The sequence below is a fragment of the Barbus barbus genome, assembly GCF_936440315.1.
Source record: "Barbus barbus genome assembly, chromosome: 45".
In the NCBI taxonomy this organism is placed as follows: Eukaryota; Metazoa; Chordata; class Actinopteri; order Cypriniformes; family Cyprinidae; genus Barbus; species Barbus barbus.
Genome location: NC_136723.1, coordinates 680,666 through 703,240, shown reverse-complemented (window position 1 = coordinate 703,240; position 22,575 = coordinate 680,666). Strand labels below are relative to the sequence as shown.

The following is a 22,575-nucleotide window of genomic DNA, read 5'->3' as shown; positions in this document are numbered from 1 at the left end:
CACTCTATTAAATCCTCCTGCTCCCCTGATCTGGAATTTCATATGCTTCTGTGTCGACCATTCTGGCTACCGAGGGAATTTACAGCGATCATAATCACAGCTGTTTACATTCCCCCTCAAGCCAACACAGACCAGGCACTCAAGGAACTGCATGGGAATATAAGCGAGCAGGAAACCGCGTAACCAGACGCGGCGTTTATTGTTATGGGGGACTTCAATAAAGCCAACTTCAGAACAATAGCTCCAAAATACTTTCAACACATCACCATCAACACGCGTGGTGATCGTGTACTTGACCACTGCTACTCTCCATTCCGGGACACCTACAAATCGCTCCCCCGCCCACCTTTCGGCAAATCGGATCACACTTCCGTTCTGCTCCTGCCTGCTTATAGGCAGAAACTGAAAAGAGAAGCACCCGCCCTCAGGACAATTCAATGCTGGTCGGACCAATCAGACGCTATACTACAGGACTGTTTTGATCACGTGGACTGGGACATGTTCCGGGCAGCGTCTGATGACGACATAGAGGCGTACTCAGATACTGTAACGTGTTTCATCAGGAAGTGTGTAGAGGATGTAGTACCAACAAAAACAATCCGTATCTACCCCAACCAAAAACCGTGGATTAACAGCGATGTTCGAGCAGCCTTGTCAGCGCGGACATCTGCCTTTAAATCCGGAAACTCTGACGATCACAAACAAGCCAGTTACGATCTCAGGAAATCAATCAAAGCTGCCAAACGACAATATAAAAACAAAGTTGAAGAACAATTCAAAACCAACAACGCAAGAAGCATGTGGCAGGGTATCAATAACATCACAGATTTCAGAGGGAATAAACCAGCTACTGTGAACATTGCCGCCTCTATACCGGACGAACTTAATCACTTTTATGCTCGTTTCGAGGCTCACAACACCGCCCACACAGAGCGCGCTCCCGCGGCTGTCGCAGAAGAGGCGAGCGCACTTTCCTTTTCTGTCGCAGATGTAACCTGATCCTTCCGACGGGTGAACATCCGCAAGGCTGTGGGTCCCGATGGCATCCCAGGCCGTGTGCTCCGAGCATGCGCATTCCAACTGGCCGGGGTTTTCACAGACATTTTTAACCTTTCCCTCTCTCTGTCTGTGGTTCCCGCATGCTTCAAAAAATCCACCATTGTGCCCATACCAAAGAAAAATAAAATCACATACTTGAATGACTGGAGGCCCATTGCTCTGACACCCATCTTCAGCAAATGCTTTGAGAAACTCATCAGAGACTACATCTGCTCTGTGCTGCCTGACTCACTGGATCCCCTACAATTTGCATATCGCAGAAACCGTTCCACAGACGATGCTATTGCCTTCACCCTGCACACTGCTCTCTCCCACCTGGAAAATAAGAACACCTATGTGAGAATGCTGTTTGTGGACTACAGCTCAGCATTCAATACCATAGTGCCTGCCACACTGGTTGAGAAGCTCCAGACTAAACGGATCTCTGTGCAGCTGGATCCTGGACTTCCTGACAGGCAGATGTCAGGTGGTCAGAATGGGCAACAACACTTCATCCCCGCTGACCCTCAAAACTGGTGCTCCTCAGGGCTGCATCCTCAGCCCACTCCTGTACTCCCTGTACACACATGACTGTACAGCAACACACAGCTCCAACGTCATCGTCAAATTTGCTGACGACACAACAGTGATAGGCCTGATCACTGACAACGATGAGACGGCCTACAGAGAGGAGGTGAGAACCCTGACTAAATGGTGTCAAGAGAACCACCTCTCACTCAACATCGATAAGACCAAGGAGCTGGTGGTGGATTTCAGGAGACAGAGCAGAGAACACACACCCATCACCATCGACATGACACCTGTGGAGCGAGTAAACAGCTTCAAATTCCTCGGTGTTCACATCACTGAGGATCTCACATGGTCCGCTCACACAGATGCAGTGCTGAAGAAGACACACCAACGCCTCTTCTTCCTGAGACGGCTGAGGAAGTTTGGAATGAGCCCCAGCATCCTCAGATCATTCTACACCTGCACTGTGGAGAGCATCCTGACAGGCTGCATCACCGCCTGGTTTGGAAACAGCACTGCTGGCAACCGCAAAACTCTGCAAAGGGTCGTGCGAACTGCCCGTCACATTGTTGGAGGTGAGCTTCCCTCCCTCCAGGACATCTACACCAGGCGGTGTATAAAGAAAGCCCGGAGGATCATCAGTGACTCCAGCCACCCGTCCCACAGACTGCTCTCTCTGCTGCCCTCAGGAAGACGTCTCCGCAGCATCCGATCCCGCACTAGCCGACTGAGGGATAGCTTTTTTCCTCAGGCTATCAGGCTAATGAACAGTCAAAACTAATACACCCTACAGCATACTCCCACTTTACAATATACCACGCACTGCACTTTAATTCCATACAGTTCAAACTGGACTACCAGTACACTACTGCACAAATACAACAATCTTTTTGCCAGCACTGGATACCATCCAATGCACATCCATGACATTTGCACATCCGGTTTATATATAATCTGCTGCATCTTCGCATATTACTGTGTGTATATAACGTAGAATGTGTACTACATACTGTGTATAATGTGTATCGGTAACTGTATGTCTGTCTAATAGTACACTGTGTGTACTGAGTATATGTATGTTTATATTACACATTGTCATCTGTATAAGTCTGTATGTATGTATGGTAATGTCTATATGTAAATTGTTTCTGCACTGTCTGGAACACGCTCTCAAGAATTTCACTCACGAAGGCACATGTGCTGTGGTGATGTGACAATAAAAGTGATTTGATTTGATTTGATTTTTTTGATATGATTTTATCTCTCTGAATTAGATATGCAATTTTCATAACACATACAGTATTTACCTGACTGATAATAAATTGTTGCATTTGACATTATTCTGTTTTAATCTGTAATTATTGACTCTAGTAGATTACATTGTTTCCTTGTTAGCGACATGAGCACCCAAATGAACGAGTAAATATAAAGTCAAGAGTTAACTAGAATAATCAAATATAAGAAGAATACCAATTAGAAATAGACAAACAACCAATTTGTATTTCAACCTAAATACGAGGTCATAATAAAATGGAGTCAGGTTAGAGTTTAACTTAAATTAAAGAACTTTGCGCATTGAAAAGACGAAACACGCAGGAAACCTTCAGCCACCATTGGATACCTTCTTTGGGCCAAATGTGAGGACCTTACATAGCTTTCACTGTTATGCTGATGATACCTCTATATTTCTTCTACGAGTTATTTAGCACCGGGTTCTTCACAAACTTTAGGTGCGTCTCAAGAGAGGGGCGGCGCTTGTTCATCCGCTCCCCGGTCCAGTAACGGATGGCTCTCCGCACCGGCCGCCTCTCCGCACCGGCCGCCCCGGCTATCCCAGGCCAATCGAGGTCCCGCGGTGCTTCGGTATCGTCACGTCTAGGCGGGATTCTGATTTAGAGGCATTCAGTCATAATCCCGCAGATGGTAGCTTCGCACCAGTGGCTCCTCAGCCAAGCACCTGCACCAAATGTCTGAACCTCCGGTGAGTAGGATTACTATTGCAACGACTGCAACATCAGTAGGGTAAAACTAACCTGTCTCACGACGGTCTAACCCTTGATATCAAAAACTGGATGACTAGCAATTTCTTACTGCTAAATTCTGTAAAAACAGAGGTGTTAATTATTGGACCAAAAACTGTTGCATGTAATAACCTAGATCACTGTCTAATACTTGATGGCTGCTCTGTAAATTCTTCATCATCAGTTAGGAACCTAGGCATACTTTTTGATAGTAATCTTTCCTTCGAAAAACATGTTTCTAGCATTTGTAAAACTGAATTTTTCCATCTTAAAAATATATCTAAATTACGACCTATGTCAAATGCAGAAACATTAATTCATGCTTTCATGACCTTGAGGCTAGATTATTGTAATGCTTTTTTGGGTGGCTTAATAAACAAACTCCAGCTGGTTCAAAATGCAGCAGCTAGAGTTCTTACTAGAACCAGGAAGTATGACCACATTAGCCCGGTTCTGTTAACACTGCACTGGCTCCCTATTAAACATCGTATACATTTTAAGATCTTGCTAATTACCTATAACTATACCTATAAGGCCATCTCGAACCTTACTAGTTCGAGATGGCGCCGCAGATGGCTGCTACTGTGCTTTACTCTTCAGTGTTTGTACTGTTTTTGTTTGTTTTTCCTGTTTTTTGTTACTCAAATACCATCAGTTTTACCAGGGATGACCTGCTGAACATTCGGCAGAACACACCACAAAATCTTTTAACGGATTTTGACTACTCGGACGTTTTGCTGGACATTGTAGTTGACCAAACGCTTCAGGAGGACGTGCAGACTCCAGTGCAGGCTCCAGCCCAGAGTCAGGTCATGTCCCCTGAAGTATTGTCCACAGGAACATTTTTGATCAGTCTTGTCGGTCTGTCATGTCTTGTCTGTTGGGGTTCTCGTGTTACCTCGATGGAAGCGGTTCCGGAGTTCACCCCTTAAAAGGCCCCTGTCACCACATTCAGCCCAAGGAGGGTTGTTGGTCTCATGTCCGACCTAGAGAGGGCCTTAGATTCCGAGCCTAGCCCTGCAAGGGCTTCTGTTCCTGAGTTTAGCCCACGGAGGGCTCCTGTTCCTGAGTTTGCCTGCGGAGGGCTCCTGTTACTGAGTTTAGCCCCAATGTCTCCCCAAGTAATTTTTTTTGGGGGGTGGGGCTAATAGGATCTGGTCGTAGAGGCCGGGGCGAAGGATGAGGCCATGGCCACGAAGATTGCCTTCCATGGCCTCCTGAGCTCCCTGCCCTGCCATGGTTCTGGAGTCTCCTGATCCGTCCTGGTGGCCTCCCCCCCGTGTCTGTCCAGAGGGGCCTCCAGAGGGGTCTTTCTTTAGTCTCGCATCCGGTATTAATGTCAATGTCAATTAATGTCAAAAAAATAAATCTAAATATTGAGAAAATTCCCTTTAAAGTTGTCCAAATGAAGTCCTTAGCAATGCATATTACTAATAAAAAATAAGTTTATATAAATTTACATTAGGAAATTTACAAAATATCCTCATGGAACATGATCTTTACTTAATATCCTAATGATTTTTGGCATAAAAGAAAAATCTATAATTTTGACCCATACAATATATTTTTGGCTATTGCTACAAATATACCCATGCTACTTATGACTGTTTTTTTTTTTTTAGTCCAGGGTCACATATGTACAGTATGTAAAGCTGCTTTGAAACAATGCAAAATTGTATAGTTATGAACTTTACCTTTTCAATAATTTAACCACACTTCAAATTTTTCACAAAGTACTGCATCATTATGAATTATTATTATAATTATTTGCAACTCAAAACATTTATTTTTATCTATACTATTTTTATACTCAACAAGTAGAACTCAAATACAGTGTTGTGGCCTAATGGTTAGAGAGTTGGACTTGTAATCCAAAGGCTGCGGGTTCGAGTCTCGGGCTGGCAGGGATTGTAGGTGGGGGGAGTGAATGTCCAGCGCTCTCTCCACCCTCAATACCACGACTGAGGTGCCCTTGAGCAAGACACCGAACCCACAACTGCTCCCCGGGCGCCGCAGCATAAATGCTGCCCACTGCTCCGGGTGTGTGTTCATGGTGTGTGTGTGTTCACTGCTGTGTGTGTGCAGTTTAGATGGGTTAAATGCAGAGCACGAATTCCAAGTATGGGTCACGCACCATACTTTATCATAAAAGGTAAACAGAGGATTCAGCTAAAATAAATGACTAATGTATTACTTCAATATTTAACAAATTAAATAGTTTTATTGCAAATCCCCCATTGTTACATTTGTGCTGTAGGCAAAAGTTGTGTTTGGAAACTCTGCCCTTACAGCACCTGTTAGCAGAAACATACTGGCTGTTTCAATTCATACCTCACAGTTTCTTTGATTTGCCCAAAAAGAAAGTCTCATTTTAAAACATTATACAGCATCATCTTAAAATAATTTTATCATTCTCAGATTTGGAATACATGGTGAGACTTGTGTCTTTAGCTGCAATGAGTTTCTAAATCCGCAACACAGATTCCCAATAGTGTGAAGTTCAGGTATAGCAAAAGTAGAGCAAAACCCATTGTTGGTGAATTTCAGAGCTCATGAAAGTATAAGGTGAGGAGAGACTGAATTATCAAGCCCCTTCACTGAACATACTGTAGATTATATTTAGGCCGATGTTAAAATCACATTATTAAAATGCTTAAGACACTTTTAATCGGTGCCGGGAGATGATGTATGTGGCCCTGATCGTCGGCAGAGGCCGGACACCTGGATGAGCGCCAGAGACAGATCCCCAGTGAGGACCCCGCCACTTAGACAGCCATCGGGAAAGACCACTGGAACCAGTTGAGCCCTTAGAATTTGACTTTGCTGCAGTTGAAATTGAACTGCTGGTTCGTTTGGCCAGAGGAGAACTGGCCCCCCCGACTGAGCCTGGCTTCTCCTAAGGTTTTGTTCTCCATTCTGTCACCGATGGAGTTTTGGTTCCTTGCCGCTTGCTTAGTTGGGGACACTTCATTTCCATCGATATCGTTGACCTGATTGGAAAGACACTATTTAAACTGAACTGAGCTGGATGATGACATCACTGAATTCAATAATGAAATGCCTTTAACTGAAAATCTTTTTTTTTTTTTTTAATCGTTTAATTTTACATTATTAACACACTATTTTCATTTTTTGATATTGTGCAGTTGCTTTGACACAATATATATTGTAAAAAGCGCTATATAAATAAAGGTGACTTGACTTGACTTGACTTGAAGGGGTGAAGGAACAAACAAATATCAATACACAGAATGTGATATTGTCTCTTGTTCCACAGTCTTAGGTGACAATGTACAATACAAACAATCCCCACAGACACATTATATGGCCTTCATACAGCTGCAGGATCATAAGATGGGTTGCTTCATTCATACCTTATCGACACAAGTTGGGCAGAGTGAGCATGGACATGTCATTGGGGTTATGAAGTGGCATCCTCTTTCAAAGGTTTCGTCCAGTTAGTTTATATGGGTATGTGTGAAAATCACTTTTAACAAGTTACAAACATGTTGTAGATGGAATTAAAAACCTAGTCAGTGTACTTTCTTAAATATTAATATATATATTTCATCCTTCCCCAAATGGATTTGAAAAAAGAATAGTATTTTACAAATGAATTTGTAGTGCATATTATAGAAATAATTGACTTTTTAGATAAGAAATAACTATATTTAGAATGTATTTTCAGTTAGTATAGACTATTTTTAGTATACTTATCATGAAATAAATATATTTTAAATACAATTAAGTATATTTATTTTTCACTAGGGTTGTTATGAAGTTCAGGCTGTTTCTGGTTTTCTTTTTTTTCTGATTTTTTGGGGGGTTCTTTGTTACTATTGCAGTTTCAGTACACTGCATTTGTGTTCTTTACCACGTCATGCCTCATGAATTGTCTTTTAAAACAGTTATTGAATATGTGATAAAGTTTGAAAGTGGAAAAAATAATGGAGAACAAAGTCAAGCTTTGCCATTTAATGGACACAGAAAAACTTAGCACAAGTGAGTCATATGTTTGCTTGTAGTTGTATTTTCATGTCTTCATTCTTCATCTTTAGTCTTGAAAATACAAAAAAAAATAGATTTTATTGAAAATGTTTCATACATTTTCTGAATAAAATAGTCACTTTTGTCTACATAATTATCATCTTTTGTTACCTTCCCAGCTTCACGGCTCTTGGCTCTGAGCTTGTTGACCTGGGACTCAGCGATGTCAGCACGCTCATGAGACTCCTCCAGCTCATGCTGCACCTTCCTGTACCTGGACAGGTGAGTGTTGGCCTGCTCCTCCTGTTAGGATTACACAAGATATCCAACCCCTTTCAGAGCATTGCACTCATGGCACTGAGTGTATTGAATAGAAAATGTCAAAACTTCACACTCAAGCCATTTGAAATTAGACTTACAGCTTCTTCAGCTTGGCGTTTGTAGGCCTTCACTTTCAGCTGCAGCTTGTCTACCAGATCCTGCAGTCGGGTCACGTTCTTCTTGTCTTCCTCAGTCTTTGGGTGTAAAAATTGTTCATGGTCTTGGTTAAACTATGCATATTATCATGAACTGTGTTAAATGTCTAATTCGTGTGTAGTTTTACCTGGTAGGTGAGCTCCTTCACTCTCCTTTCATATTTGCGCACTCCTTTCACAGCGTCTGCACCACGTCTCTGTTCAGCTTCAACTTCAGCCTCCAACTCACGCACCTTCAGTAGAGAGTTATTGTTGTCACCTGTGAAATCTCTACCATGGCCAGTTCATCTAAAGGTGTACTCACACTAGGCAATCTGAACCATGCTCGAGCACACCCAAAGTCTGGTTCTTTTGAACCATGTCCTGGCCCGCTTGAAGAGGTGAGCCAGAGCATGATTCATTTGGACTCTGGTGTGGTACACATGTAGTGTGATCGCTAACAGCACCAGAGCACAGAACAGCTATTATTTATGTGTGCTCTACTGTCATAATTTCTACAAAAACATCTATTACTACTTGGAAAGTAGCAATTTTCAGTTAATTTGAGTATTGAGGAATATAGGTTTATAACGGGTCTGGTTTTCACCTTATTGATAAACAGTATTTCTACTTTGCGAGAATAGCTGCGATTTCCTCCATCAATGTCATCTGACTCCATAATCATTTTCTGATACGTGCAGCACAGTTAAATTAAAATCACTACACTGCATAAGTGATAAATATATTAGACAGTCTATTAGCGAAAGCGCTTTTCTTCCTGTTTTCTTCAAAACAAAAGTTGAATCGTAATGACAAAAGCCTGCTCCAACGCAGAACGTTAAGTGCACGCGAGGGTATTATCGCACTCTAGCTCGGAACAAGGCAACCGTTCCTAGTGTGAGCACACCATAATTAGCCTGTAATTTACCCTGGACTCCAGTTTCTGGAGCTGTTTCTTTCCGCCCTTCATGGCCAGACTCTCAGCCTCATCCAGACGGTGCTGCAGGTCTTTGACAGTCACCTCCAGGTTCTTCTTCATCCTCTCCAGGTGAGCACTGGTGTCCTGCTCCTTCTTTAGCTCTTCAGCCATCATGGCAGCCTGAAATATAAGCCAATGAAAATAAGCGAACCAATATAGATAGAATTAGCTTCCATGAATGATCTCTTTCTTACCACATGCAGCTAAACAAAGTCAAATAACTGTTTAAATTAGAATGGAGCAACAGAATGCAAACACCCACATCAGTGATGGCCTTCTTGGCCTTGTCCTCTGCATTTCTGGCTTCCTGGACTGCATCATCCACCTCACCTTGAACCTGGACCAGATCAGCCTCAAGCTTCTTCTTGGTGTTAATAAGACTCGTATTCTGCAGGATTTAAGCAGGTAGTTTAGTGCATATTTAACTAAAACTTTATCATGTAACCTGAATTTGCTCTTAGTATTTAATCATTTTCTGTACTTGTGAGTGCAGCAGTCCCACACGCTCGCTGGCATCCACCAGCTCCTGCTCCGCCACTTTGCGGCCTCTCTCTGTTTGCTCCAGTGCAGCTCTCAGCTCCTCAATCTCTGCTTGCATTAGGCTATTCCTGCGCTCCACCATGGCCACCTGCTCCTTCATGTCCTCCTGTCCTCTGACAGCTTCATCAAGGTGCAGTTGGGCATCCTGTGGCAATGTTCTTTCTTTGTTAGTTGCATGTCATGCTTCAGTTAATTCATGTATCATATTCATATTATTAAACATTTAAGCTCCTCATTCTACAGAGAGATACCTTGAGTTGGCCTTGGACGTTCCTGAGCTGTTTCTGAGCCTCAGCAGCCTGGCGGTTGGCATGACTCAGCTGGACCTCCATCTCATTCAGATCTCCCTCCATCTTCTTTTTGACTCTCAGGGCATCATTTCTGCTCCTGACCTCAGAGTCCAGAGTGCTCTGCATTGAATCGATCACTCTTTGGCTGTTCCTCTTGATCTGTTCCATCTCCTCGTCCTTCTCAGCCAGCTTCCTGTCAATCTCACTCTTCACCTGGTTCAGCTCCAGCTGCACACGAAGAATCTTGGACTCTTCATGCTCCAGGGTGCCCTGCAAGGAAAAAAGGAAATAATTGACTTTTTAAACTTGTCAAAATGTACTATATGCCTCCAGAGTTATGGCACTACATTTGTGATTGTTTAAGAAGGAAATAATTACGTTCATTTAAGATTTTGAACCACTACATATATAGTACAATGTTTTAATATTATTCAAAGCACTGGTGTGATGCTAGTATTGTATCAAAAAAGGAATGGCACCTCGGCTTCTTCAAGTGCAGTCTGGATCTCTGATTTCTCAGACTCCACTGTCTTCTTGGCTTTCTCTAATTCATGAATGCTCTTTCCAGTCTCTCCAAGCTGCTCAGTGAGGTCAGAAATCTCCTCTAAAAGTATTTAAAAATCAATAGTACATCATTTTCAGTTTTTTTAATGCATCTCTGTTTTTTTAAATCCTTGCTGTAAAAATAAATGTGCCATTTACGTTGCAGATTCTTGTTCTCCCTCTTCAGGGTCTCGAGATGGTCAAGAGCTTCTTCATAAGAGTTCTTCATTTTGAAAAGCTCAGTGCTGAGAGTACGAGCTTCTTTCTGAGCACCTTCTAGTTCAGCCTGGCTTTCCTCATACTTCTGCTTCCACTCTGCTAGGACCTGAAAAAGAAATGTAGTCATTGTTAATTAGTCAAGTCCATGGTTCAAGGTTTAGATTCGAAGAGTAACCACATCTTTCTTACCTTATCAAAGTTTCTCTGCTTCTTGTCAAGGTTGGCAGCCAATGCATTTGCCCTCTCCCCATCAATCATGAGGTCCTCTACTTCACCCTGCAGTCTCTGTTTGGTCTTTTCCAGTGAGGCACACTTGGAGTTTACTGCCTCAATGGATTCTTCAGCATCCTGCAGACGCTGTGCCAACTTTTTCCTGAAGAAAGTGGTATGAAATCATGAATTCTTACTAATATTTGTGATAATAAATGTAGGGTACTGAAGACTTTTTTTGTTGCTGTATTTACTTGGCTTCCTCAAGCTCTTCAGTGCGTTGGATGGCATCAGTCTCATATTTGGCTCTCCACTGGGCCACCTCACTGTTGGCCTTAGACATTCCACGTTGGAGTTCAGCTTTGGCCTCCTGCTCCTCCTCATACTGCTCTCTTAGCAAATCACAGTCATGGCGGGCAGACTGAACTGCATGGGCCAGAGCATTCTTGGCCTATAAGGCAGTACATTTTGGGATTTTAAACACTCTTCAAAAAAGCATTATTATTATTATCAAAACAAAATAATATGTGCAACTCTACCTTGACTTCTTCCTCAATATGTCTTTTGAGATCCTCAATTTGCTGAGTATAAGCCTGTTTTCCTCTAGTTAACTGTGAAACAAGTGCTTCTTTCTCTTCTAGTTGACGGCTAAATTCACCTTAGTAAGAGGTTACAGATATTAGCATGAAATATAATAACAGAATCTTTAACTCAATTTTGTTTTGAGGTTTTTTACACGTCTAGCTTACTCTCTTACCATTTTCAGTCTGAAGTCTTGCTCGTTGTGCATTCATGTCGTTCAACTGGCGACAATTTTCATCACTTTTGGTCTTTATTTCACTCAGCTGGTCTTCAAGTGTGCGGCACATCTTCTCTAAATTACCCTAAAGACATTAGAGATTTAATGAATATGTTTGTAAAGATGATTTTGTACTTATTAATGATCATCTAGTGACATTACCTTTGCCTTAGCCACAGCCTCCATGTTGCTTGTCAAGTCATCAATCTCCATCTTATATTCACTCTTCTCCTTCTCCAGCTTCTGCTTGACTCGCTGGAGGTTGTCGATCTGTTCTCCGAGCTCAGCCACACTGTCTGCCTGCTTCTTTCGGAGAGCTGCAGCTGTAGATTCATGCTGCAAGGTAGACTCTTCCAAATCACGGCGCAACTTCTGGAATTCGGCTTCACGCTTCTTGTTCATCTCAATCTGGGCAGCAGTGGCACCACCAGCTTCCTCAAGCCTCTCGCTGATCTCTTCAAGTTCCCTGGAGAGATCAGCTCTCTGCTTCTCCACTTTAGCACGAGCAGCTCGCTCTGCCTCAATTTCCTCTTCCAGCTCCTCGATACGGGCCTAATTGGAAAAAAAAAAAGTTATTGATATTTGTAATGTGGATTTTTCCAGCTATGCATCTACTTCACCATTTCACATCAGATAGACTAGGGTTAGTGTTACCTGAAGTTCTTTGATCTTCTTCTGAAGCTGTGCTCCCAAAGTCTGTTCATCCTCAATCTTACTGAGAAGCTGACTTATCTCAAAGTCCTTCCTGTTTTTAAATTACTGTTTTGTAAAATGTGCCAAATACTTATTTTGTGTAATTGTGTAAAGTTCAAAATCTCATGCCCACTCACTTTTTGATCTTCTCATCTGATTGCTGTTTGTCATTCTCCAGGTCCATTATGGACTCCTGGGCCAGTTTCAGATCACCCTCAAGCTTCCTCTTGGCTCTCTCAAGGTCCATACGGAGCTTCTTCTCTTGTTCCAGTGAGCCCTCAAGCTATTGTGACAAATCAGAGCATTCAAATATTAATTACCAACAATATTAATTTCTCATTGATTCCCATTGATTCATGGTCTTATTCTTGTGCCAAACATCTTACATCGTCCACTTGTTGCTCAAGCTTTGTTTTAGCTTTAGTCAGAGTGTTGACTTTGTCTTCCTCTGCCTGAAGGTCATCAAGAGTCTGTTGGTGTGCCTCTTGGAGGGCTTTCTTCTCTTTGGTCAGCTTAGCAATGCTCTCATCCTGAGAGGCCATCTCCTCCGTCAGGTTTTTCACCTAAATGAAAACATTGATTACTGGTTTCATTATCAACAGCCTGAATCACAATCTATATATATATATATATATATATATATATATATATATATATATATATATATATATATATATATAGATTGTGTATATATGAATATATGAAGAGTGCCATCTGAAATATTCTTCTAAAATTAGCATTTTTATTAGGCTCCTATATTTATGTTCGGTTATTTCACTTTAATTGCATATAAAATAACCTATACATTGCCATTAGAGTAAAATACTGAACCTAAACATAGGAGCCTGAAAAAATGCTCATTTTAGATGAAAATTTCAGATGGCACTTAAGAGGCTTTTGCATCTGAACTCTTCATATATATACTGTATACACACACACACACACACATATATATATATATATATAATACTGACTTTATTTTCTGTTGCATGTTTCTCCTTCTCCACTTTGGCCAAGGTAAGCTCCAGGTCATCGATGTCTTTCTTCAGCTCGGAGCATTCATCCTCCAGTTTCCTCTTTTTGGCAGTCAGTTCAGCATTGATTTCCTCCTCATCCTCCAGTCTCTCGTTTGTCTCTTTGAGTTTGCCCTCGAGCTGGATCTTGCTTTTGATGAGCCCTTCACATCTCTCCTCAGCATCAGAGAGGTTTTCAGAATCCTGTTCATTGACATGGACATAGTTAATGACTTATGTTTATAGCTGTAGGATCCATATTGGGATAAATAAGAGCTGAAATACTCACAGACGTTACTTGCAGCAGAAGATCGTTTTTCTCCTGAATAAGTGACACCATTTTCTCCTCAAGCTCCTTCTTTTTAGCTAATGCCTTTGTTAAATCTTCTTTCATTTTCTCATAATTCTCCTTCATGGCTGCCATTTCTTTCTCAGTCTCTGCACTCTTCAGAAGAGGCTTGATCTTGAAGTACACCTTCATCCATGGCCAATGTTTCACATTCATGAATGAGCGGATGTTGTATTGGATTGTATAAATGGACTCCCTGTGTAAATTGTAAACAGTAAATCAGTCTTTATCACTCTGTGGTACTAGACAGTTGTGTTCCAAACATTATTGTAAGTTCATTTTACCTCCTCTCCATCATTTTGACAAACTCCTTCCTCATGACATATCCACGGCACAAAGCCTGAGTCATAGTAACCAGATTTGCTAGTTTCTCATCTCTCATCTCCTCAAGAGTACCCAACAGACCAGCTTTGAAGAACACCTACAACAACATTTGTAATATATTATTGGTGTAGTGTTGAATAAGCCAATAAGTGCTTTTCAGCATAGATGTGGCCTGGGATACACTATATGGCCCTGATAATAATTGATTTTGGCTGTTCCAGTAATTCCAGTGGGAAAAAAAAATCTAATATGTTCTACACTATACTATAGAATGACATTTGAGAGAATTCTGTCCTTTGTTTTTTGATGTAACAGTTTGGAGAGGCATGACAGTGTCCAGTACACAAAGTGGGGTCCATATACAATTATTTTGGGTAATAACTGGTGTAGTGTGGAATAACTTGACTGGCACAAAGCTTAGACTTGAACCCCTATTCAAATGCTTCAGGCCTTCCTTCCTCAGACTGTTTCAGTACCTTTGGAAGCACTGAATTCTCTACAATGCCATTGTGTTGTAGCAGAGTCAAAAACGAGAAGAAAAGAGTTTAATTAGTTTTGTCCACATGGTGTATTTGCTGAGTAGCTCACCTTGGTGTGTCCAAATTTGTATTGGGTGTGGTCAACATCAATAGAGCCCAAGAGTTTCTCTGAAGCCTTTTTGTTGTCAATGAACTGTCCCTCAGGGATGACACTAGCGTTTAATACTTTGTATCTAGAGGACATTTAGGGAAGAGTCATATTCTTGTGTTATCATGTAAGGAAGTGAAGATTAGGTGATACATCATCTCTAAGTAAGAAGTTGCAAAAAGATGTCTTTACCTCTGCTTGAAGTCACCGTAGTGGATTCTGCTGGGGAATCCCTTCCTGCAGATTCTGATACCCTCCAGGACACCATTACACCTGAGCTGGTGGATAACCAGGTAGTTCTCCATCAGACCTGAATTGCAAATGTTCTTAAGGTCCCAGATATTTTTTCAAAACTGTGATGCATTTGAGTCTTCAAGCATCAAGATTACCTGGAGTCTTGGATTCATTAGGAATCAAGCAGCGCACAAAGTGAGGGTGAGTGCTCCTCAGGTTAGACATCAGTTTACCCAAATTCTCCTGTGGAAATGTTTGTAATTAATCTAATCTGTAATGTTGAAAAATTTCACAAACTTCATTAAGAGAGAGAATCTGTTTACCCTAAAAAGTGCAGACACCGTCTGGAAGGAACCACCCTTCTTCTTGCCTCCTTTCTTTCCACCTCCCTCTGTTTTATATCAATGACAGAAGTTTTTTGTGTGTGTGTTGCTTTCCATTAACCCCTTCAATAAATCTCTATTTACATCTTGTTGAATCTAATTGTTATCTTGTATAGATATACTTCATATTTTGAAACTTCAAAATCTGTGATTACATAGTTTGTTGCGTCTTGATGATCTTATTCCTTTTTTTTCTTGTACATAATTAAAACAAAGGAACTGAGAAAATGCAGATGTTTGTACCTTCTGCACCTGGAACACTGGCATACAGGAGGGCCAGCACTTTGAGTGATGACTTTTGGTAAAGTTGCACAACCGAGTCATTCAGTGGATCCTTGTTCTTGTCCAACCAGCCAGTAATGTTGTAGTCCACAGTGCCGGCGTAGTGCACCAGAGAGAAGTGGGCCTCTGTCTTACCTTTGGCAGGCTTGGGCTTCTGGAAAGCTGCACATTTTCCCAGATGCTGATCATGCAGCTTGTTTTTGAAACTTGTGTCTGTAGCCTTTGGGAACATGCACTCCTCTTCAAGGATGGAGAAGATGCCCATTGGCTGTTGAAGAAATATTCACACTCAAGTACAGGCACAATGTGAATAGTTTAATTTACTGAATATCCTCTTACCTTCTCAATGAGCTCAATGCAGGCAGCCAAGTCCATACCAAAGTCTATGAACTCCCATTCAATGCCTTCTTTCTTGTACTCATCTTGCTCCAGAACAAACATGTGATGGTTGAAGAACTGTTGCAGTTTCTCATTTGTGAAGTTGATGCAAAGCTGCTCCAAGCTGTTGTACTGATAATTCAACAAAAGCAATTATTGCAACTGACTGTTATCTTTTATGTCTTGATTCTTTCAGAGACATTAATGACTGATACTCACATCAAAGATCTCAAATCCAGCGATGTCCAGCACACCGATGTAGAACTGTCTAGGCTGCGTTGTGTTCAACATCTCATTGATACGGACGACCATCCACAAGAACATTTTCTCATAGACAGACTTGCAGAGTGCCGAGACTGCATTGTTCACCTGAGAAATGCAAAGGTCTATGATGATGACTATGTCTGAGACGTTTCTCACTGTATCCATAAGTTAAATGTGCTGATAACGTCATCACCTGTGGTACTGTCTGGCCTTTGGTCACCATCTCATTCCCGACCTTCACTCTGGGGTAACACAGAGCTTTCAGCATGTCAGCGGAGTTGAGGCCCATGAGGTAGGCGATTTTATCAGCAGCTAAGGAAACAGAGTTTTATGCATTATTGTTGCTAATTAAGTTAATTTTTATATGTTAATATGTGCTAAAATTGTATCACCCTCATTTCCGTCAGGTTCGGCCTGCTCCTCTCTCTGCTTCTGTTTGAACTTCATGCTCCCATGATGCATCACAGCACCTGTCAGCTTGTAGATGCTGATTTTCTCATCAGCACTGAAGCCCAGAATGTCAATGGCCGTCTGTTTTTACACAGACCAAATAAGTCACATTATTTATTAGAGTCAAAAAAGAAGGGTATTTTACACTGTGTCATGCAGTATTCTGTTCCAGCTGGTGTTTTTCTGATGTTTTTTTGCTCAGATATATTGCATAGAATCTAAAAAATACTATTACTAAAAATAATATTGCTGTTGTCCACATACATCTGTGGCAATGAACTCCTCCACGTCATTGATACTCTTGACAGTGATTTCACCCTGGCTGATCATTGGATAGTCATAAGGGTTGGTGGTGATGAGCAGGGCCTCTGTAAAGAATTGATGTGCAGTATGTTAACAGTGCTCTCAAACATGGAAATAACTGAAAAACACAATCCTGTAGATTTCTCACCGAGCAGCTCTGGCTTGTGTCCAGTCATGAGCTGGTAGAAGATGTGGTAACTCCTCTCAGCAGATAGCTGGAATGTTACCCTTGACTTTTCTAGCAGATCTTTCCAAGAAAAAAAAGAGAGGGAAAAATATGTTCAATTGATCAACCCACATCTTAGCCTCCAAATAAAATGTTTGGCTTAAAACAGTGTTGACTCACAAGTTTCAATATCTGCTTTGGCCAGTTTACCAGTGGTCCCAAAGTGAATCCTGATGAATTTACCCTAGATTGAAATCATTGATAAAAGCTCAACTGTTTGCCTGCTTTGAAATTGTGATTGAAAATTTATCATGCAATTAATGATGATTCATAGGAGCAACTTACAAAACGAGAGGAGTTATCATTCCTTATAGTCTTGGCGTTACCATAAGCCTCCAGCAGAGGGTTGGCTGCAATGATCTGGTCCTCCAGTGATCCCTAGATGTAATTGTAGGACAGTGGGTAGTCATGAGGTGAGTTACAAACACTGTCATTAATAACATTGTCTAGAATAGGTGTTCACTAACCTGCATTTTTCCAGGGACAGGCTCTGCCTTCTTTGGACCAGACATCGCAACAGTTGCAAAATACTGAATGACACGTTTTGTGTTCACAGTCTTTCCTGCACCAGATTCTCCACTGGAGATTTATATGAGATCATAATTTAGTCATACATCTTTTATTTGATTTACAATTATAATCCAAAAGCTTCAGGTTGTGTCAGCAGAATATTTACTCACGTAATCAGGACAGACTGATTCTCACGATCTGAAATTAAATTGTAAAATGTTAACAGGATTTCTAAAATAGGTAGCACTCTATATTAACTTGAAGCTACAAACTGTTTGTGAAGTTTTTGTTATTTGTCTTGCATTGGTATTAGATTAATAGGCTATATCCTGAACTTAACATTTCATTTATTTATTCATATAAGTGCATATAGAAGAAGGTAACTTTTTATACAATAATGCAAAATAATGGTTGTCATGAAGCACTTACTAATTAAACATTAATTTGAACTGTACCACTCATTTTCCTCATCTTAAAAACCTCATTTAGGTATCGTTTATTAAGTAGTTGTTAAGTAAGGATAAAAAAAACATCAGTCCTCTTTCATTTATGCATACTATTTGGATTTAGATTATCTATGAACTCTGTCAAAACAGCCATTTATAGACAATGTGTCACGAATCCTGGCCATGCTCTTCCGTTTACTCGCCACCAGATGTCACTCACTCACCACATTGACTCTTACACTACACAGCACACTGGACTACAGTTCCCACAATCCATTGCACAGATCACAGCTGTCACCATTCACACATCACACACACCTGATTATCATTTCACAATCACTCACTCACTATTTAAGTCTGGGACTTGCTCTTGCTCAGGGCCGAGTATTGTTTAGCACTTATCACTCTCATAGCGATAGCTACTCTACGGAGCCCTAGTCGTAGTCTTGCCTAGCCTGTTTACCTGTGTTTTTGATACCTGCCTTTGTTTCCTGGATTTACCCCTTTGCCTTGCCGTTTGGACTCTGTTCGCTCCCCGTTTGGACTATTGCTCTCGTTTCTGGACTATCTCTCTGCCTTGCCCCTTTGGATACTGTTCGCTGATCGTCGACCCACGCTTGCTCCATGGATTGCTCTGTCTTGCCTCCACCATACCTGTTTGCCGATCTCTGACCCTGCCTGTCTTGACCATGTTGTTTAATAAAGCTTTGCATATGGATCCGCACGTCTCACGTCTCGTCAGCCCCGTAACAGAATACTCGGCCACAAGAGGATCCAGCAGCTTTTCAGAGGATCAGGAGGATGGTATGGACACAGCTTTTCGTTTGCTGCGTTTCAAGCAGGGTACCCGATCGCTGGAGGAGTGTATAGAGGAGTTTTTAAATTTAGCCAATGACTCTGATCTGCCGGACTGTTTTTTAACTGATCTGTTTGGTGATGGCCTTAACCAACCTCTCAGAGTAAAACTTTTTAAAGAGGGTCCGCGTTCGTCACTCGCGCAATTCATGGATTATGCCTTGCTGTGTGTGGGGTCGCCGTTCACTGTGGGTGTCGCGGAGGAACCCAACACCGCACTCACTCGCAAAATGGCGGCAACAACAACACCCCTTCAAGTCTCCGCTGTCAAGCCAGAGTCTGCTCACGTCTCCGCTGTCAAGCCAGAGTCTGCTCACGCCTCCGCCGAACTGCCAGAGGCTGTTACCACAGATTCAAGGTCAGTCCTTCGAGTTCTAATATCCAGTATGATGGACCCACCACTGATGTCGGTGCGAGTAGCTGGCATTCCCAGGACCTCAACCCTGGCTGTTACAGAGACTGTTCCCCTGACCTCAGTGCTTCCCATTATGGCGGTCGCCATTTTGAGTGTGTGGGCTGCACACTGTGCTCCTGAGGCCTATCCTGTCCACGAGTCTGCTCCTGAGGCCTCTTCAGTCCACGAGTCTGCCCCAGAACCTCCAGAGGAGGCGGCGTCCACTGCAGAACCACCAGAGGTGGCAGCTTCCGCTGCAGAACCTCCCGAGGTGGGGGCGCCCACTCATGAACTCACGGTCTGCCTTGTCACGGCCACGGAGGCCGTTCCTGACCTCATGGTCTGCCCCGTCACGGCCACGGAGGCCGTTCCTGAACTCACGGTCTGCCCTGTCACGGCCACGGAGGCCGTTCTTGAACTCACTGTCTGCCCCGTCATGGCCATGGAGGCTGTTCCTGAACTCACTGTCTGCCCTGTTACGGCCACGGAGGCTGTTCCTGAACTCACGGTCTGCCTTGTCACGGCCACGGAGGCCGTTCCTGAGCTCACGCCCTGTCCTGTCACGGCTAAAGAGGCCGTCTGTGAGCTCACGCCCTGTCCTGTCACGGCTAAAGAGGCCGTCTGTGAGCTCACGCCCTGTCCTGTCACGGCTAAAGAGGCCATCTGTGAGCTCACGCCCTGTCCTGTCACGGCTAAAGAGGCCGTCTGTGAGCTCTCGCCCTGTCCTGTCACGGCTAAAGAGGCCGTCTGTGAGCTCTCGCCCTGTCCTGTCACGGCTAAAAACGCCGTCTATGAATCCTCGTCCTGCCCTGCCACGCCCTCTGTGATCATGAATGCTCTCCCTGTATTGTCTGTCTCTGCTCTCCCTGTGTTGTCTGTCTCTGTTTCCCCCAGATCTCAGACTCTGCCATGGTTTCCTGCCCAGTCTGCTTCCTGGCGAGGGTTTTCTGCTCAGGACTGGTGGTCCTCTGCCCTGCTGTGGTGGTCTTCTGCTCGGGTCTGGTGGTTGTCTGCCCCGCCGTGGTGGTCTTCTGCTCGGGTCTGGTGGTCGTCTGCCCCGCCGTGGTGGTCTTCTGCTCGGGTCTGGTGGTCGTCTGCCCCCCTGTGGTGGTCTTCTGCTCGGGTCTAGTGGTCGTCTGCTCCGCCGTGGTGGTCTTCTGCTTGGGTCTGGTGGTCATCTGCTCCGCCCTGGTGGGTTCCTGCTCCGTCTGCTCCGCCCTGGTGGGCTCTTGCTCTGTCCTGGTCTCTGGTTCCGCCGGGGTGTCCTGCTCTGCCGGTTCTGTCTCAGTCCCCGGTCTTCCCACTTCCTCACGGACCTGGCCCTCCGTCCCTACCCCTGTTCCGCCTCCGCTCCACCGCCCTCCTGGACTATATAGGAGCGTCTGGAAGCCGCTCCTTGGGGGGGGGGGGGGGGGGCTATGTCACGAATCCTGGCCATGCTCTTCAGTTTACTCGCCACCAGATGCCACTCACTCACCACATTGACTCTTACACTACACAGCACACTGGACTACAGTTCCCACAATCCATTGCACAGATCACAGCTGTCACCATTCACACATCACACACACCTGATTATCATTTCACAATCACTCACTCACTATTTAAGTCTGGGACTTGCTCTTGCTCAGGGCCGAGTATTGTTTAGCACTTATCACTCTCATAGCGATAGCTACTCTACGGAGCCCTAGTCGTAGTCTTGCCTAGCCTGTTTACCTGTGTTTTTGATACCTGCCTTTGTTTCCTGGATTTACCCCTTTGCCTTACCGTTTGGACTCTGTTCGCTCCCCGTTTGGACTATTGCTCTCGTTTCTGGACTATCTCTCTGCCTTGCCCCTTTGGATACTGTTCGCTGATCGTCGACCCACGCTTGCTCCACGGATTGCTCTGTCTTGCCTCCACCATACCTGTTTGCCGATCTCTGACCCTGCCTGTCTTGACCATGTTGTTTAATAAAGCTTTGCATATGGATCCGCACGTCTCACGTTTCGTCAGCCCCGTAACACAATGAATTATACACTAATACTTCACACTTGTTATTATAAAGTGTATTTTTTTTTTTTATTGTCTTTTTAACTGTTATTTGTTGAGACTGCTGGAATCCCTTACCAGTGAGCATGAACTGGTAGGCGTTGTCAGAGATGGAGAAGATGTGCGGTGGGGCTTCAATCCTCTTCTTGCCTCTGTATCCAGCCACAACAATTGCGTCGTACACTGGGAGCCACTTGTATGGATTGACAGTGGCGCAGAACAAGCCAGAGTAGGTCTGAAATGGAGATCATCCAGTTTTACAAGGTTGCTGCCCTATTCCAGGACGAAATTATGATTTACTTACGTAGATCATCCATGCTGCGTAACGCTCTTTGAGGTTAAACAACACAGAAGGCTCATTGAGGTGGGTCATCATGGCCATGTCCTCCATTTTGTCAAACTTGGGAGGATTCATTGGGAAGATTTCATCTTCTTTTACTGTGACAGTCTGTAATGAACATTGTTTAGACTTTTTGTGCACATTTCTACACTATTTAAGTGAACAACTTTAACCCCTGAACTCAAGCACAGTAACATATGAAATAGTTTTTTGTTTGTTTGTTTAATCTATCATACTTACTTTCCCACAGTGAGTTTTGACAGTAGCTTTGCCACCCTCTCTGCTAACAAGAGTACTTTTCAGGTACATCTCAGCTGCATCTGTCACGAAGAACGCCGTTTTGGCGTCAAAGGGGGTGGTCTGAGCCTCGATTCTCTCTCTTTCTGGCTTCCGGAGGTAAATGGCCGCCGGGCCGAAACACTCCATTTCACCATCTCCCATGATTGTACTTCAACTGTGGAGCAGAACTAACATCACCATGCTGATATACTTAGATTCACTTTTTGATTGTCGTTGTCTAACTTTCAACTCTAATTCTCCTAATATGTTCCAATCAGTGAAACCTCCAAACAGATCAAATTGTCACCATCTGTTGCAAGTTATTTACCTTGTATTATGCTCAGATCTAAATGGCAGCAGTCAAGTTCAGGATTCTGAAAAAAAAAGTAAATGACTAGTCTCACACACAAACACACACATATAGATAGATAGATAGATAGATAGATAAACTCACCCACCTTTGATGGGCAACTGTGCTGCAATAAGAGGCTGTCATTTATATAGTGTCTTTACTGAAGACTCAGCTCAACTGGATTTGGTCATGATGTTCTACTTGGTTTATGGTGATGTATCTAAGGCTTA

General features: G+C 43.1%; 1 protein-coding gene across 1 annotated transcript; it reads right to left on the bottom strand.

The window, feature by feature from the left end:
- Positions 1-3,260: 3,260 nt before the first annotated feature.
- LOC306864401 (myosin heavy chain, fast skeletal muscle-like) lies at positions 3,261-22,155 on the bottom strand (the record flags this gene model as incomplete). Its single annotated transcript, XM_079408411.1, has 39 exons — positions 3,261-3,456; positions 7,696-7,880; positions 7,997-8,092; positions 8,182-8,286; positions 8,961-9,131; positions 9,274-9,399; positions 9,493-9,696; positions 9,803-10,111; positions 10,321-10,445; positions 10,544-10,709; positions 10,793-10,976; positions 11,068-11,264; positions 11,353-11,471; positions 11,571-11,697; positions 11,775-12,164; positions 12,267-12,357; positions 12,443-12,588; positions 12,692-12,868; positions 13,280-13,522; positions 13,608-13,863; positions 13,952-14,088; positions 14,580-14,703; positions 14,811-14,928; positions 15,008-15,095; positions 15,176-15,243; positions 15,479-15,785; positions 15,857-16,027; positions 16,115-16,264; positions 16,353-16,471; positions 16,552-16,690; positions 16,874-16,977; positions 17,061-17,159; positions 17,259-17,322; positions 17,424-17,516; positions 17,606-17,717; positions 17,819-17,846; positions 21,453-21,609; positions 21,679-21,822; positions 21,955-22,155. 39 exons carry the CDS (start codon positions 22,153-22,155, stop codon positions 3,261-3,263), a joined length of 6,036 nt encoding a protein of 2,011 aa, XP_079264537.1.
- Positions 22,156-22,575: the final 420 nt, after the last annotated feature.